General features: G+C 36.8%; 1 protein-coding gene across 1 annotated transcript; it reads left to right on the top strand.

Annotated features, from left to right (window-relative positions):
- Positions 1 to 641: 641 nt before the first annotated feature.
- Positions 642 to 14,279, top strand: LOC117792114 (homeobox protein B-H2). The gene is made up of 4 exons (XM_034632108.1): positions 642 to 1,191; positions 3,081 to 3,464; positions 9,615 to 9,864; positions 13,030 to 14,279. The coding sequence occupies exons 1-4, from the start codon at positions 642 to 644 to the stop codon at positions 13,658 to 13,660; spliced, it is 1,815 nt and encodes a 604-aa protein (XP_034487999.1). The 3' UTR covers positions 13,661 to 14,279.
- Positions 14,280 to 15,572: the final 1,293 nt, after the last annotated feature.

The following is a 15,572-nucleotide window of genomic DNA, read 5'->3' as shown; positions in this document are numbered from 1 at the left end:
AGGCAATAGTTGACAACAACAGCAACAACAACAACAAAGAGAAGGAGAAGCGCACACTTGACGAAAACTCACCACAGCTGAGAGCGCTGAGCAGACGCGGGTGTGTGTGAGCGAGATGACGACAGGTGCGTGCATTGGCACTCGACTGCTTATAGCTATAATTGTTGTTGCTGTTGCTGTTGCTGTCTGTTCTCCCCACTTTACCAGCTAGCAGAAGAGGAAGAAGAAGAGGAAAAAGAAGCGGCAGCAACAGCAGCGGCTGTTGCGTTCGCTTTTGGCCGCTGTTCGTCTCAGTTTCGGTTGAAAGCCAAAGGCGAGCGGTTGTCTCACGGCTTTTGTTTGAGCGCGGCTCAACGAACAAACAAACAACAAACAACAATTACGAAGCGCGTGTTCAAAATAAAGCACAAATCTAACAAGAAGAAGCATACATAACATATACATATAAAACATAACGTTAAACGTGCAACAAATTTGCGCAAAACAAAATATTTTTGCGAATTCTTCAAAACTGTTTTTTTTTTCGGTTTTTGATTTTTTGATTTTGTGCCGTCGGCAAAAGCTCAAAACCGAGTGTGAGTGAGTGACCTAGAGAGTAAGACAGGGAGTGAGAGAGAGAGAGAGAGAGAGAGTGAAGACACATGACCACAATGCCACCGGAAATGTCCACAACTACGGCTGCCGTTGGGGACACTCCGGGCAGCCTGACGCCATCGCCAACAACAACATCGACGCAGGCGCCGCGTTCCCGTTTCATGATCACCGACATTTTGGCCGGCAGCGCTGCCGCCGCCGCCGCCGCTGCTGCCGCTGCTGCTGCAATGGCAGCCGCTGCCGCTGGTCGCAGTTCGGCCAGTCCGTCCGACGATTGCTATGCGTCGCCAATGGGCCGTGATCCGCAGCAGGCACAGCAGCAACACCATCAACAGCAACACCAACAACAGCAGCAGCAGCAACATCACCAGCAACAACAGCAGCAACAACAACAACAACAGTCGCAACAACAGGCTGCCTTGCAACATTATCTCGCCCAGCAGCAACAACTCCTGCGCTTCGAGCGTGAGCGAGAGAGAGAGAGGGAGCGGGAACGGGAGCGTGAACAATATCATCATATGACGCCACTGTTGGCACACTTTCCGCCCAGCCATTACGCCGTGCTGCAACAACAGCAACAACAACAACAGCAACATTCACACGCGCATCTTCATCGATTTGCACGGCAAACGAATCGCGACGGATCGCCACCTTTATCAAAGGATTGTCATGCAACATCTGCCTGGACAACAGTAAGTTCTATTTTCTGATAATGATTAAGCAACTAAGTATTTAAAACCTCACAAAACCTTTCAAAAGCTTCGCTTCGAAATCCAAAATACTATTCGGCACTTCTGTATATATTGTATATTATATATTGTGGCCAAATTTCAATGTCGCACGTCAAACCGTTAGGGCTGCACAATGCTCAGTCAGTCAGTCAGTTAAACAAAGAGATTTATAAACAAATATATATAAATATATATAGATTTTACTATCACAATTTTAGATCTTTAAAGAGTTAGAAATGTTTTTTGTCAAGTAATTTTATTAGCTAAAATAATGAAGGAAAACGAATAAACAATTTTTTGACATACAACCGAACCAAAAACATTGAATTTTGAAGCATTATGAACCAAATCTTCATTCAAACTTTGGTGGGTTTCAGTTTTTGGTGAGAACTGTTCTTGGGTTTAGTCATAAGATCATATTTTTCGTCTTCTACTTCATTTTCTTCATTTTGTCCAATTTTTTTTTATCAACTTTTCTTCTTTATTCATAAAGTTGTGGTAGTTTAAATGACCGATATATATGTAGGTGTAAAGTGTGTACATAAAATAAACTTAGGAATATTTAAATGGTTGCTATTTTAAGATCTTTTACACGATATGACAACCCTATAAAGAGGAATGATTAAACTTAAACAAATAAGGCTTGACAATACGTTATGCACATAAATTAAAAATAGGTTAGACACGTATATTTATAATATTAGTTCTGTTTAACCGTTAACACATTCAATTACATTAACATTGTTACCAAAATAAAAATGGTTAAATACAATTGAAAATCGTTAACTGGAATTTTCTTAAGTAAGTTTTGTTCATTGGTTGAACTCTTAGGTTCTTTCAAATTATTAAACATGTTAGGATGTTTAATAATTGTAAATGAAAAGTCTCTTTCAGTAAAACGGAAGTATTTTCAATTGTCAATTTCATTTGAAATTTGGGAAACGATATGATTAGTTATTTAAAATAAATATATATATACATATATATACATATATATATATATGTATATTTTTTTTAATTTAGACTATCTGGAGCTATTTTAGTTATTCCAAGATTATACAGTGTTATATTGGATTATATCAGGCCTTAACCCATTTGTTTTTGGGTGTATTTTGGTTAACCCAATATTTTTTTAATTAAATCAGAGTACTGCATTTTTAACAAAAGGTGCGTAATTATATATATCCTTTAGGAGTAAATTATAATTTAGAGAATATTTGGGTTAATTTAAAGCATATTTTACTTATGCCAGAATGTTCTATACATAGTTTACTTTTAAAGCCATTGTCTTTGATTATAGTTCAGTTTGTTTAAGGATTTCAGGGTATATTTCAGTTATTCATATTACCATTCATATAAATAACTGAAATATACCCTGTAATACTTAAATAGTTTGGCTTTCACTAAATTGTCATAATGAAAAGTTTTGTTATTTTCCAATAATTCATCTCAATCATCACATGTTTCAGTGTTTCATTCAGTTAACTCAATTTTACAGGATATTTTACAGAGTACAGCTGCTTATATTTTTACTTAAGCTTAGTCAACTCATAATATTTTTGTCTTTATTTCAATTTGTTTATTACAATCTTCACACAACTACACTTATTACAGGGTATTGTCCTAGTAGTATTATTAAATTTAACTAATTGCTTTTCTTAATTTCTCTCTCGTTGCAGCAACAACAACAGCAACAACAACAACCATTGAATCCGCATACACATCCGCAACATCCGCTTGCCCAACATTCGCTTCCGCATTCGCATCCGCATCATCATCAGCTGCAGTTGGAACGGGAACGAGAACGAGAACGGGAACGTATTGAGGCACTGCATCGACATGGCGCCAACGTGCCTCTCGTCGCTGCCGCCGCCGCTGCCGCTGCTGCAGCTGGGGGGCATGTGGAGGGGGGGCATGATGAACGATCGCGTTCGCCATTGGTGCTACACTCGCTGGCAGCTGGCAACAACAATAACCATACTAATAATAACAACAACAACAACAACATTAGTGGGAGTAGCAACAACAACAACAGCAACAACAATGGGAATGCAGGTGGCATGTTGCTTGGTGGCACGGGCAGCAGCATCAGCGGGGATCAGGCGAGCACCATCGACGACAGCGACAGCGACGATTGCGGTGAGTTTGCTCAATTAATCTCTAGAGAGTTCCTCGCCTCCTCTCTGTCCCTCTCCCACTCCCTCTCGCTCTCCCACTGCCGCTTAAACTTAAAGCCGTGAAAGAGCTTTTCGTAAAGCTTTTCAGTTGACTAAAAGTCGCATTGACAACTTTTCCGAGCTGATCACACTGATCAAAAAATTGTTTTAAAATCAAGATTTTGGTCTCAAAACTAAAAATTTTGGTCTAAAGAATGAGTCGAGAACATAAAATAAATAAATTGAGAAAACACATCTTGGTTTTTGTTCTTATTTTAAGAATAAATGTTCTTAAAATTAAAATAAACAAATAAAAAAATTAAAAATTATTTTTTAAATTACAATTTTTTTTTTTCAATTTTGATTTTTATACAAACTACAAACTAAACTAAAACATTATACAACATTATAATACCCTTAAAGAAGGTATTTTAACTTGAATAGCTTCCATATAAACCTTTAGTATAAACAAAACGTTTTTGGTTCCAAAATCTTTTTTACCTAACCTTGACTTTTTTATATATTGTTTTTTACGTTGTAATCAAATTTCATTAAAAATCGAACTACTATATCACTTCTTAGGAACATAAACTTTCTTTCTTGTTTCCCTTAATTTATTCCAATGTAAGAATAACTAAATTTCTTAAAAACATATTATTTCTCTCATTCTCTTCCTCTCTTTTCAACTTAATTTCCTATTTTCGTCTTTCTCTAACTCGATATGCTTAGCTTTAAGTTTTAAGTGATCTTTTATGAAAGATTTAAGAGTGAATTTAAACAAATTTTTCCGGGGAGCTTTTGGTGTAGCTTTTTCTTCCGTCTGTCTAATTTGGTCCACAGCTTTTTGGGCAATAAAACTTTACTTCAAAGCTTTTGCTCACACTAAAATTTCCCGTTGCACATTTGCTGCTTAATGTTGCACGCTTAACTGTTAACACACGCAGTTGTTGCAGTGTAATAAAATCTAATATATTACAATAATAACAACAACAACATCAACTGTGCTGGCATGTGGTTGCAACAACAACAACAACAACAACAAATGCAACAAAATGAAAATTAACTAGGAAAAATGGACATGTGAATGTTGCCACTGCCACTGTGGCAGTTGCCGCTGCGCTTAGCTGAGCAGCAGCAGCAACAACAACAACAACAACAGCTACAAAATTTTGCAAATTCAGAAATTATTTATAATAATTTAAATTATTTATTTAAGCACAAATTAACCGTAGATGGAGACGTTGTCCAGTTGCTTAGAGACTTGGAGACTTAGAGACTTGGAGACTTGCTACCCTTGACAGCACGCCCAAGTGTCAAGAGAAACCCCCACCCCTCCTCCTTATCTCTGTCTGCATCCCCCCTTCCCCCCTCCAGCCTTTCCTCTCTTTGACTACTTCAACTTGACAGCTTTTTGCATGCAACAATTTAATTGATTTTAATGTTTTTTTATTTGCTTTTATTGTTATTATTGCTGATATTGTTGTTTTTGTTGGCTAGTTGTGTTGGCAGCTGATATTTGTTGTTGTTGTTGTTTTTTTATGATTATTATTATTTATTTGCTAAGCGCTTTTAAACGTTATGCAAATTATGACAAATTACTATTAAATAGTCGTAAATGTGCGTTGGAAATTGAATTCGAGCTGAGAGAGCTGTGTTTAAATAAAGATAGATAGATTGAGAGTGAGAATAGTGAAAAGAGAAGATAGACAGAGAAAGAGAGAGAGGGAGAGAGGGAGTGGGAGAAGGGAGGAGGACGTCTGTCTAGATTCTGTCTAGATAAGCAAATCTATATTTAACAACTTAAGCAATTAAACTGCACGATGATAATATACCCTGTAAGCAACTATGACATTTAAACGAAAATCTCTTTCTCTTAGTTAGTGCAAGTAACATTTTTAAATGTCTTTAAAATTAAACTTAAGCTTCAAAGTGTTTAATACTCTGTAGATTTATAAAAACATCAGTTACATCAACATAAAATTATGTGGTTTATTCAATTACAGGGTATCTACCATTCTCAACTAATTGCCAAACAGACTTACAAATATTCAAATACAAAAAAATCAGCTGATTTCCATTATAGAAAATAATCCTATATATTATACAGCTTTAAACACATATTAATTAATATTAATCAGTTAGCTCAATAGATTAGCACAAAATTTTTATTTGCTTCTAAGAGTGCTGTAAATAGAACGCTCTCAAATAAGATTATATAGAGTCTAGATTATGTATAGAAAGTTTCAACTTCAGCAATAAATCAAAACTTTCGGTCTGATTAATTCTCGATAAAATGTAAGCACAAGTTATTATCGATTCGTTGCGATTAATTTGAGCATTTCTCAATAAATTGTTATAAAACAAATTTTGTTTTATTTTTACCTTAGCAATTTCATGCGCATTTTTAATTTCGTTAGCGACTTGTGCCAAAGACAATTAAAATTAATCAACGAAATAGGAGAGAGAGATAGAGAGAGATGGAGAGAGGTAGAGAGAGAGAGGAAATAGACGCCCCGCGTTGCTGTCAATTCGAGAAATTTTTGTTTTGATTTGAGACACAAGCCAAATGTTGAAAATTTATAAAACCATAAATGTTGTTTGGGCCACAGCCCACACATACACACACACAGACACACGCACACACACACAGATACACTTGCTTAGACCTTAATCAGTCGGGTGTCGATTCTCTTGCACAGTTTGGGTCAAGTTTTTAGCCCACGCTGTGCGCTTCCATTTCGTGTTCCCCCCTTCAAAGCAACAACAACAACAACAACAGCAATTTATTTTAGCTTTATTTTTATTGTTTTTTAATACATTTTTTGTGTGCCGCAAAACGTTGCTTTTAACGGCTTAATCGAAGCCCAACAACAAGAACATCGAGAACAACCTGAATGAGAAAAAGGAATGCGATGTTGTTGTTGTCATAATTTTAAAATTTCGGTTGACACTCGCGTGTCATTTGAGACGCGTGCGAGCGACAGTTGTTGTCCTCTCTCTGTCTCTCTCTCTGTCTCTCAGTTTCTCTTTGCCACTCGTCTGCTCCTTCTGCTTCTTTTTCTTTTCGCAAAAGGATCATTTCAATGTTTTTTGCCGTTGCCGTCGCTTTTGAAATTGATCCAAAAAGTCTTGAGATTCGAGCCGCTACTCAGCTAATTCTACACCAAGTTAATTTCAACAGTCTCCACTCTACACTCTACACTCTACACACTTCAGTCTACAGCTCCAATTCCAACTTGCAGCTTAGCCTGTCTGTCAAATGAACTGTGCGCTGATCCGCCACGACAAGCAGACATTCGCATCACACTTCTCTCTCTCTCTCTCTCTCTCTCTCTCTTTCCCTGTTGTTGTCGTACGCTTTGAACAGTTTTCGTCACTAATTGAAATTGATATTTTGTTGCGTTGCGTTTCACGTTCTTTCAACTTCAACTTGAACTTTTCGTTGGCTTCCAAAAGCGAAGCGTGTGGCCCCAAACAACAACAACAACAACAACAACTGCACACAGCAAGTGCAGTCGAACACACACACACATGTGTGTGTATATACAAAATATATATCTATATATATAATATATTTGCTTTGCTTTTGCTTCACAGTCACAGTCAGCAGCAAGTTCGTTGCCTAAGTCTTTTGTTTTTCGCGTTTATTTTATTGTTTTTTTTTTTTTTTGGACAAATTAAAAAAAGAAAATCCCAGACAATGCATATATGTATATGTATTTGATAAAGCAAACGCACACACAAACATGTTACCGTTATGCAAGCATTATTGTTGCATTTACAATATGTTGTTGTTGTTGTTGTTGTTGCCGCTGGCTGCATTTAAGCGTGCACATTATCAAAACGCTGATAAACGTTTAGCAACAACAACAACAAATGCCTAACTCACAAATATTGTTGTTGTTAATATTGTATATGTGTTGTTATTGTTGTAGTTGTTGCTTTAATTAAAATGCAAAAAGGCCAATTGCAAATGTGTTGCTGCCATGCGCAATTAAATGCAGACGAAGACAAGCAGCAACAACAACAACAACAACAACAATAAAATTAACAACAACTTGGCCAACACTCAGACAGGTAGAAGGAAGTTGTTGCTGTTGCTGTTGTTGTTGTTGTTGTCTGCACACTTAAGCATGTTTAATACAGTTTAGCCACAAGCACTTAATTACTAATGCAAAAGCTAACTGAGTAACGCAGCGAGGGGATTTGGGTGAGCGAGGGGCGCTTGAGGAGTTATGCGAGAGGGTTACACATATTGCGGAAATGTTTTGCTAGCTGACTTTTTGACTAGGCAACAGCGGCAGCTGCCAGCTGACTGGTTTTTTGTTGCGCTCCGAAAACAGTTAACACGGATGAGCATCTAGAGAAGAAAGATGTGGGGGGGAGGAGAAGAAGGGAAATGCAGTGCAACCAGCGCATTAAGTAGCAAAAGCAAATAAGAAAAGACGACAAAGACGAAGCGGAGTGAGAAAGGCAAGAAGGAAGGAACAATAAGATAATAAAAATAGAGATAGTGGTAGAGAAAGAGGAAGAGAAAGGGGGAGTGAATGAGCAAAGAATGGAAGAATGAAATGGGGCTTAAGTAGGCAAGGTAGATATTGAGGGAGAGAAGATTTTTCACATACTTTATTCAAAATGGTATGCTCTCGAAGAAAATTTCAATTAATTCAAACCAATGATTGAAACAATCAGAAAATCAAAGTAGAAAATGATAAACAAAACTATTGCAGCAATAAATAAATAAATAAAGTAAATAAATAATTAAATGTCTAAAAGCTTCATTTATTTTTATAAACTTTATTTTTAAATTTAAATATATTCCTTAAGCTTTAATAAGCGAATTAAACTTGAATTTTATATTTTTTTTTTTTCGCTGTACTTAGATATATTGCTATAGTTTTTTGTCATCAAATTGACACTTCTTGTATTATAATTTTGGTACTAATTGAATTTTTCAATTAAATTTGGTACCTAAGTAGGCATTACAATAATGGGCAAATAACTACATTCAAATTGATTCATCTTTCATTCACAGTTTATTTATTATAACTGATTGATCAAGAATGCAACTGCAATGCTTTATGCCATCAATGAGGCCAATGTCAAATGGACTTGTAGCTAACAAGTTTAACACTGACGAATCAATCAATGAATGCATTTAAATAGGCATCGAATAGAATCAAGAAGTTCACCACAAAAAGAGAATTGTTAAGCATCGTTTCACACAGAAAAGCTGAGAAGTTATTGCAGTTGCAGTTATTGTTGTTTTACTGATTTACTAATTGTGCTCATAAAGTGTTTAATTGCAAATTAGCAATGGCATGCAACAAAGTTGCAGGCAAAAGCTTTGTTCTCGTGTTGCATGTGTTGCACCTATAAAATGAAACAGCGCGCAAATGTGATCAACAAAGGAAACAAATGAGAAGAGATAGCATAGGAGCGGGAGGAAGAGAAACAGAGAAAGAGAAGGAAACATTTACAAAAAAGATAAATTAAAAGCAACAAAAAAAATGTTAAGTTTACTTTTTTGTAATTGAATCATTAACAAAATTTGAATTAAAATCAGACACCGCAAATAATAATTATGAGTTTGAAAAAAATTAAACACCAAAAAGACTCCAAAAACGGTGGGATAAAGTTCACATAATATATTTTTGTGCGCCAAATTCGAAAACTTGATACAATTTTATTTTCAGTTTCTATTTTTAAAATCATTTTTAATTACTAAAATTAATTTATATAAAAAAAAACAATAAATTTATATCAATTTTTTTATAAAGTTAAACAATAATTTTTAGTTTTAATTTTTATTATATTATTTTTATTATATTTCTATTTTATTATTTTTATTATATTATAAAAATACATTTTTTTGATTTTTATAATAAAAATTGATAATAAGAAATATGTTTTGATTTTTAAATAAAAATTTTAACATAATCAAATTCGATTTTTATTATATAAATTAATTTTAATAATTAAAAATGATTTTATAATTAATGTAAATTCAGAAATAAATAAGTGAATAAATACACGAAAATATAAATTCATAAATAAATAGAATTACTATGTTAAAGTGTTTGAAAATATAATATTGATTAATCTGAACATTTGCCATTTCTTCTTGTTGTAGGTGGCAAGGACGACGATGGCGAGGATAGCTTGAAGAACGGCAACAGCGGCGCCAATGGCGACTCCCATTTGGGCCTGAGTCTGAGTAAAAAGCAACGAAAAGCACGCACCGCATTCACGGATCATCAGCTGCAGACACTGGAGAAATCCTTTGAGAGACAAAAGTATCTCAGCGTTCAGGATCGCATGGAGTTGGCCAACAAATTGGAGTTGAGCGATTGCCAGGTGAAAACTTGGTATCAGAATCGCAGGTTAGTTAACACACGCTCAGTCGGTTGCTTTGAAATCGATTTAATTACCAATGAGGCGCAGACGAAAGAGGCTGAAAAAAGGGGAGAAGTGTGTGTTCGGGTGTGTGTGTGTGTTTGCTAATCAGCGCCTTTTATGGAACCGCCCATTTCTTCGCGCACTTTTCCAATAAAAATCACTTTAATGGCTCTCCCCATTTGCCGCTCTCACCCGTCCCCGCACCCACCCTTTACTTCTGGTCAGCACCCTGCCCCTCTTTGGCTACCGCATAGAGACTGTCTATAACCGGTTAAGAATCAAGTCGGCGCTGTTTATGCGTTTTGTTTTTATGCTGATTGCTTAATTTGCTGCATTTTGCGCAAGAGTCGTAAAAATGCCTTTTGCTGTTTATTAAATGAGTTGTTTACTTTTTGTTGTGTTCGCCACATCAAGCGGCAAGTTTGTTGCCTAAGTCATTCGTTTTCAATAATCTTCCACCTCTCGCAAAGATCAATTCTGTTTCTGTTTCTGTTTCTGTTACTTGTCGACAGCAGCCGCTTTTCAATTCGATTTCTAATAACATTTGCTGCTGCCTCCGCTGCCTCTGTCACTGCCTCTGCCTCTGCCTCTGCCTCTGCTGGCGTCGCTGTCGCTGTTTAAAAATAGCTGCCAAAGCCGCTGCCTTATTACGTTTAATAGCATTTTATTTTCTTTTTTAATTATTGCCCAATGACTTGTCACATTTCGTCGGGCATTAACAGCGCCAGCGCCAGTTCAGAAAAAAAAAGACACATAGGGAGAGGGAGAAAGAGAGAGAGAGAGAGAGAGAGAGAGGGGGAGAGAGAGAGAGAGAGGTCGGCATCTTCATTCCAGGCCACTCGCAGTGCCAGAGCCAAAAACTCAACCGGATATTGACAAAGTTTTATGCAATTCCATTTGCAACGAATAGAAAATACACTACAATTGGAAATGTAACAGATCACGTATTTAATTTAAATGTACAGACAAAACATAATATAAAAATCTTTTTAATTTTTTATATATGTTCATAAGGATCTAATTTATCTTGACAAAGAGTGTAAAAGATAGACCTATAGGTAGAATAGAGATAAAACAAGAGATTTAAAAAAAATGAGAGCCAATTAAAAGTTTTAGAAACTTAATTCTACTCCATTCTAAACATTCATAAGCTTAACTTCCTCTCAAAAATCACGTTTAAAGTTACAAGCAATTGCTGTTATGTATAACTTTTTAATAAAATTGTTAATACATTAATGTATAAGCACACTCTACTTAAACTCACTTAATTATAGTTTTTTTACAGTCAAATGTGATTATAACAAAGCTCTATTAAATTATGAATCTATGTTTCTAATAACCTAACTTTTTTATATATCCTATGCCAACCTAACAATTTAGCTGAATTTCTTTAATTGCATTTATTACAGCGCACTGTACTTTTAAAAATAGTTATCTAAAACTCTCAATAAGCTGCCAAATGTTTGTTTTTAAATTGCGCTAGAAATTGCTTTTCTTGTTGAAATTATTTTCGTTCTCGTCAACTGAATGACTAAGTCAACATGATCCCTAGCTGCATAAGGGCATTTGAGTTGTAATTTTTGTTTAAACATTTTCACAGCTGCGCGCGATGAATGCGCAAAAATGAAATTAAAGTGCAGCGTCTCGTTTTCCATTTAGGGATCGATCGCATTGTGGCTGGCGCCTAGAAGCGATTAAAGGATTTGCCAAAAGATCGGAAAGGCGCTCAATATAATTCTCTCTCTCTCTCTCTCTCTCTCTTCTGTCTTCTGCCTACCTTTTTTGCTTCAATGTCTTTTGAAATTTCAGGCGTGCCGTTGCCAATTAGTCCTCATTCTAAGCTGCCGCCTTCGTCTGCCTTGTCTTCTCACTCTCCTGTTCTCTTTGCCTCTCGCTCTCGCTCTTGCTCTCTCTACCCCCTCTCCTCCGCTGCTGTTAGACGTGGGCGTGCGTTTTGGAGTGCAAGATAAATGACAAAACAATTAAGTGCGAAATATAAACAGCAATAATAGCTCGTCCTCATCTCTCAGCCTCCACCTAATCCTCAACCTCCTCATCCTCCTGGTCGGCCTGGCTGTGCAACTCAGCAGGCGTCCAGGACACGCGCAGTCAGCGGCATGATGCGGCACTCTGTGGCATGATTAATGTGGTTGCCACACTGTTGTGCGCCTGCCCCTTTGCATAGTTTTTCCTTTTTCTTTCTTTTTTTTTCATTTTACATTATCCATTTTCCCTATTATTTTTTTTTTAGCATTCGTTGCGCTTTTACACAGCAAACTAATGAACTGTTATACAAATTCAGAATGCTGTAAAATACATTAACATAACATTCTAACTAATCATCTTTAAATAACTAAATTTGTAACTAGAACAATGACAAAATAAAGAACTAAGTATCAAATTTAAATAAAGCAAACATTTCAATAAAATTAAAGTAAATATATAAAGTTGAAAAATTCATTTTTAAGTTCATTGTGCAAGTTTCTTTCCATAGTAACGTACATAATTTTTGTTATCCTAATATGCAGAGTTATAAAATTCAGCCAAATGACTTTTCTTATACTTTCGATACAAAGCGACAACATTTTGTGGTTTTTTTTTTGCTAAATTCTTTATTTAATTTTCTGCATTTCCGAATTTTGAAATAAAAAGAATATATTTTCTTATTAAATCAAGCGATATTTTTTATGCATTCTAAATTTTTCTTTTCCAATTTATTTTCCTTTAGTTTTAATTTGCTAATTAAATTTCTCCTTGTTATTCTTATTTAATTCTAATTACGAATCTCCTCGTTTTGTCTTGCTAATTTTTTATTCCCATCTAAGTATTCTATGTATTAATTGTCGAAAGCCTTATTGGGAATCCTCTTAATATATATGTATATACTAAATATGTTCTGCTTTTTTGTACAAATTTTTTCCATTATTTAAAAATATGCAAATGCACATTCAATAAAAAATAAATCTGTCTTTAGCCTAGTGTTAAAATAACTTAAATTTCTATAGGCCAATAAAAATATTTAAATAAACAAAAAATAAGTTTGTAGCCATATTAATAATATTATTATTATTATTATTAATATATAATAAATTTAAATAAATTAATTAATATATTTTTCGCTCTCTCTTTGTGTCTCTTTCTCTCTGCAGAACGAAATGGAAGCGCCAAACTGCCGTTGGACTTGAGCTGCTCGCGGAGGCCGGCAACTATGCGGCCTTTCAACGTCTATATGGCGGTGCCACGCCGTATTTGAGCGCCTGGCCGTATGCGGCAGCTGCAGCCGCACAATCGCCGCATGGGGCGCCACCGTCGGCAATTGATATCTATTATCGACAGGCGGCGGCAGCTGCCGCATTGCAGAAGCCATCACTGCCTGCCACCTACATGTATCCAAGTCGCATGCCACCGGGCATGGGGCTGCCAGGCATGCCCCCACCGCCCGGTGCCACGCCCATGCTCAGTGGCTATTATGCCCCGCCGTTGGCGCCACGCGAACGTTCCCCTGCCACCAGCCAGAGCGCCAACAGCGAAGCGGACTACGAGCGCAGCAGCAGCAGTCGACAGCGATTGCAGACACCCAGTCCGCCCTTGAATCCCGGCAGTCCGCCGCCGAGGAGAGAGCACGTCACCGAGGAGGCGCCTCTAGCCGCCAAAGCGCCGTCGTCGCCAGCGACGGAGCCGTTGACGGTGACGCTGACAGAGCGGGGTGAGTTGGCAGCGCTGCCTGCTGTGGAGGTGGATGAGGATGAGGACGACGAGGAGCTGGCACTGGATGTGTAAAAAGAGGTCGTAGGTGATGGCCAAGCATTGAGCTGGATCTCAGATGGGCGAAACCAACAGGGAAGGGGCAGGGACAGGCACTGGAAATGACTGGAAGTGGAAAGTAACTACAACAGCTGGAAATGCAGACTGTATGACTCTTTAGCAAGAATTTCATCGATATTCCAAAGAAAATCTTCGACTGGAATTAAGCTGGAAGTGCAATACGAACAGTACTGGAAGTGGAACATTCCAGCTTTTCCAGTTTAAATTCAATGTGGAACGAAAGCAGCATTGGAAGTGGAAGAATCCATATTCACAGTAGCAATTCAGTTTCAGTTTTAATTGCACCAAATCAATAGCAAACAAAATTCACGACTGGAAAGAATCAGGAAGAAAGTTGTCAATTTTTTCAAATCTGTATTCCAGCTACACAATTGGAAATGGAACTAGATATTCAACTGCTTAATGTTCAAATTGTTTGTTAGCAGTCACAGCGAAATTCCAGTTCTTTCAGTAATTATTCAGCCAAATTTATGACTGGAAAAATATCTGGAATGGGAATTAAAGGAAAAGTGCAGCAAATTTCCAACAACATTCCATTTCTTCCAGTGGCAACTCATCCAAATCCACGTAAATGACACGCATCAAACAAATATAAATAAATATATTAATATTTAATATTTAATAACTAATAATAATATAACTATTTTTTTTTGTCTAAATAATAATATATGAAATTAAACTATTTAAAAACGTAGCTTAAAGAAATTTTTTGTACATTTTTGTAAATGTTTTGTACATATGAAAAAAAGGAACACAATTTTTTTTTTTTTTTTTTTATAACTTTTTTTGTGCTTAGTCTTAAGACGTCTATTGTGTGTAGAAATAAATAAAAGAAGAAATACAAAAACAAAAGAACAAGAAAAAGAGCAATTGAGAAAACGACGAGTGGTGCTGGTGGTGCCTCCAAGTGGTGCTCACTCAGTTGTGGCTTAAGCTTGAGCTTAATGCAAGCTGACACACACGAGTCCTGCCGCCGTCCTGCCGGACTCGATGGGACACTTGAATGTGGGACACTTGAAAAACTGTTGCATTTTTGCGGGCCTGGGAAGCGAGCAACGTGCCCCTAAACGGCATCACTTACACAAATTGTTAACATTCTCAGCACTCGACTTGCAACTCTCCACTCTTGACTCTCGACTCAGGACTCTCAATTCATAATTCTCAATTCTCAACTCTCAGCTCTCGACTTTCGATTCTTGCGCTTCTCAAGTTGAAAGACGCAGTTGCCTTTTTTTTTTATATTATATTTTTTTTCCTGGTGTCGAGTGGCTACGAAACGCTTCTAATTGAGTTGCAACCCTCAAAGGACAAGGAGGGAGTGGCGGAGGGGGGGGGGGATTTACCCCTTGGCCTGTTTGTTTTGCCTCTTGCCATTTTCGCTACTTTTTTTTTTTATGACAATCTCCCTTTCCTTCGCTCTCTCTCTCTTAATTTATGGGGTTGCGCCTAAGCGAATGCAATTTGCGCTGCCTCTCAACTTCCTTCCTCGTGTCCTCCCTGCCTCTCTCTCACTCACTCTCTGTCTCTCTCTCTCTCTCTCTTTGGCTCTTCGGGGAATCAATTCCCAATCAACTCAATCGACTGCGTGAAGTGCCTAACGCAACGTCGTCCAAGCTCGCATTCAAATTCAAACACAAATACAAATACAAATCCAAATCCAAGTCGAAGTCAAAGTCCAGAGTCCTTGTCAAGTGTGAAGGGTTCAATTTTGTGCGTAGACCGTGGGTTAGCTTCGATTTTTTTATATTTTTTTTTTGCGTTTGGTTTTGGGTTCGGGCACATAACGCCTCTGTAACAAATTGATTATTTGTTGCGGTTTTTCTTGCCAGCGATTTGCATTTTTATGAGTGCCACTTATAAATTTATG

The sequence above is a fragment of the Drosophila innubila genome, chromosome X (assembly GCF_004354385.1).
Source record: "Drosophila innubila isolate TH190305 chromosome X, UK_Dinn_1.0, whole genome shotgun sequence".
In the NCBI taxonomy this organism is placed as follows: Eukaryota; Metazoa; Arthropoda; class Insecta; order Diptera; family Drosophilidae; genus Drosophila; species Drosophila innubila.
This window is presented reverse-complemented; position numbering and strand designations above follow the sequence as displayed.

Bases quoted from the DNA above. Each gene is read 5' to 3' on its own strand.
- LOC117792114 (XM_034632108.1), top strand. From the start codon at position 642: ATGACCACAATGCCACCGGAAATGTCCACAACTACGGCTGCCGTTGGG. The intron at 1,192-3,080 runs CACACGCGCATC...AACATTCGCTTC, and splicing joins ACAACAACAACAGCAACATT to CGCATTCGCATCCGCATCAT. The intron at 3,465-9,614 runs GTGAGTTTGCTC...TTCTTGTTGTAG, and splicing joins CAGCGACAGCGACGATTGCG to GTGGCAAGGACGACGATGGC.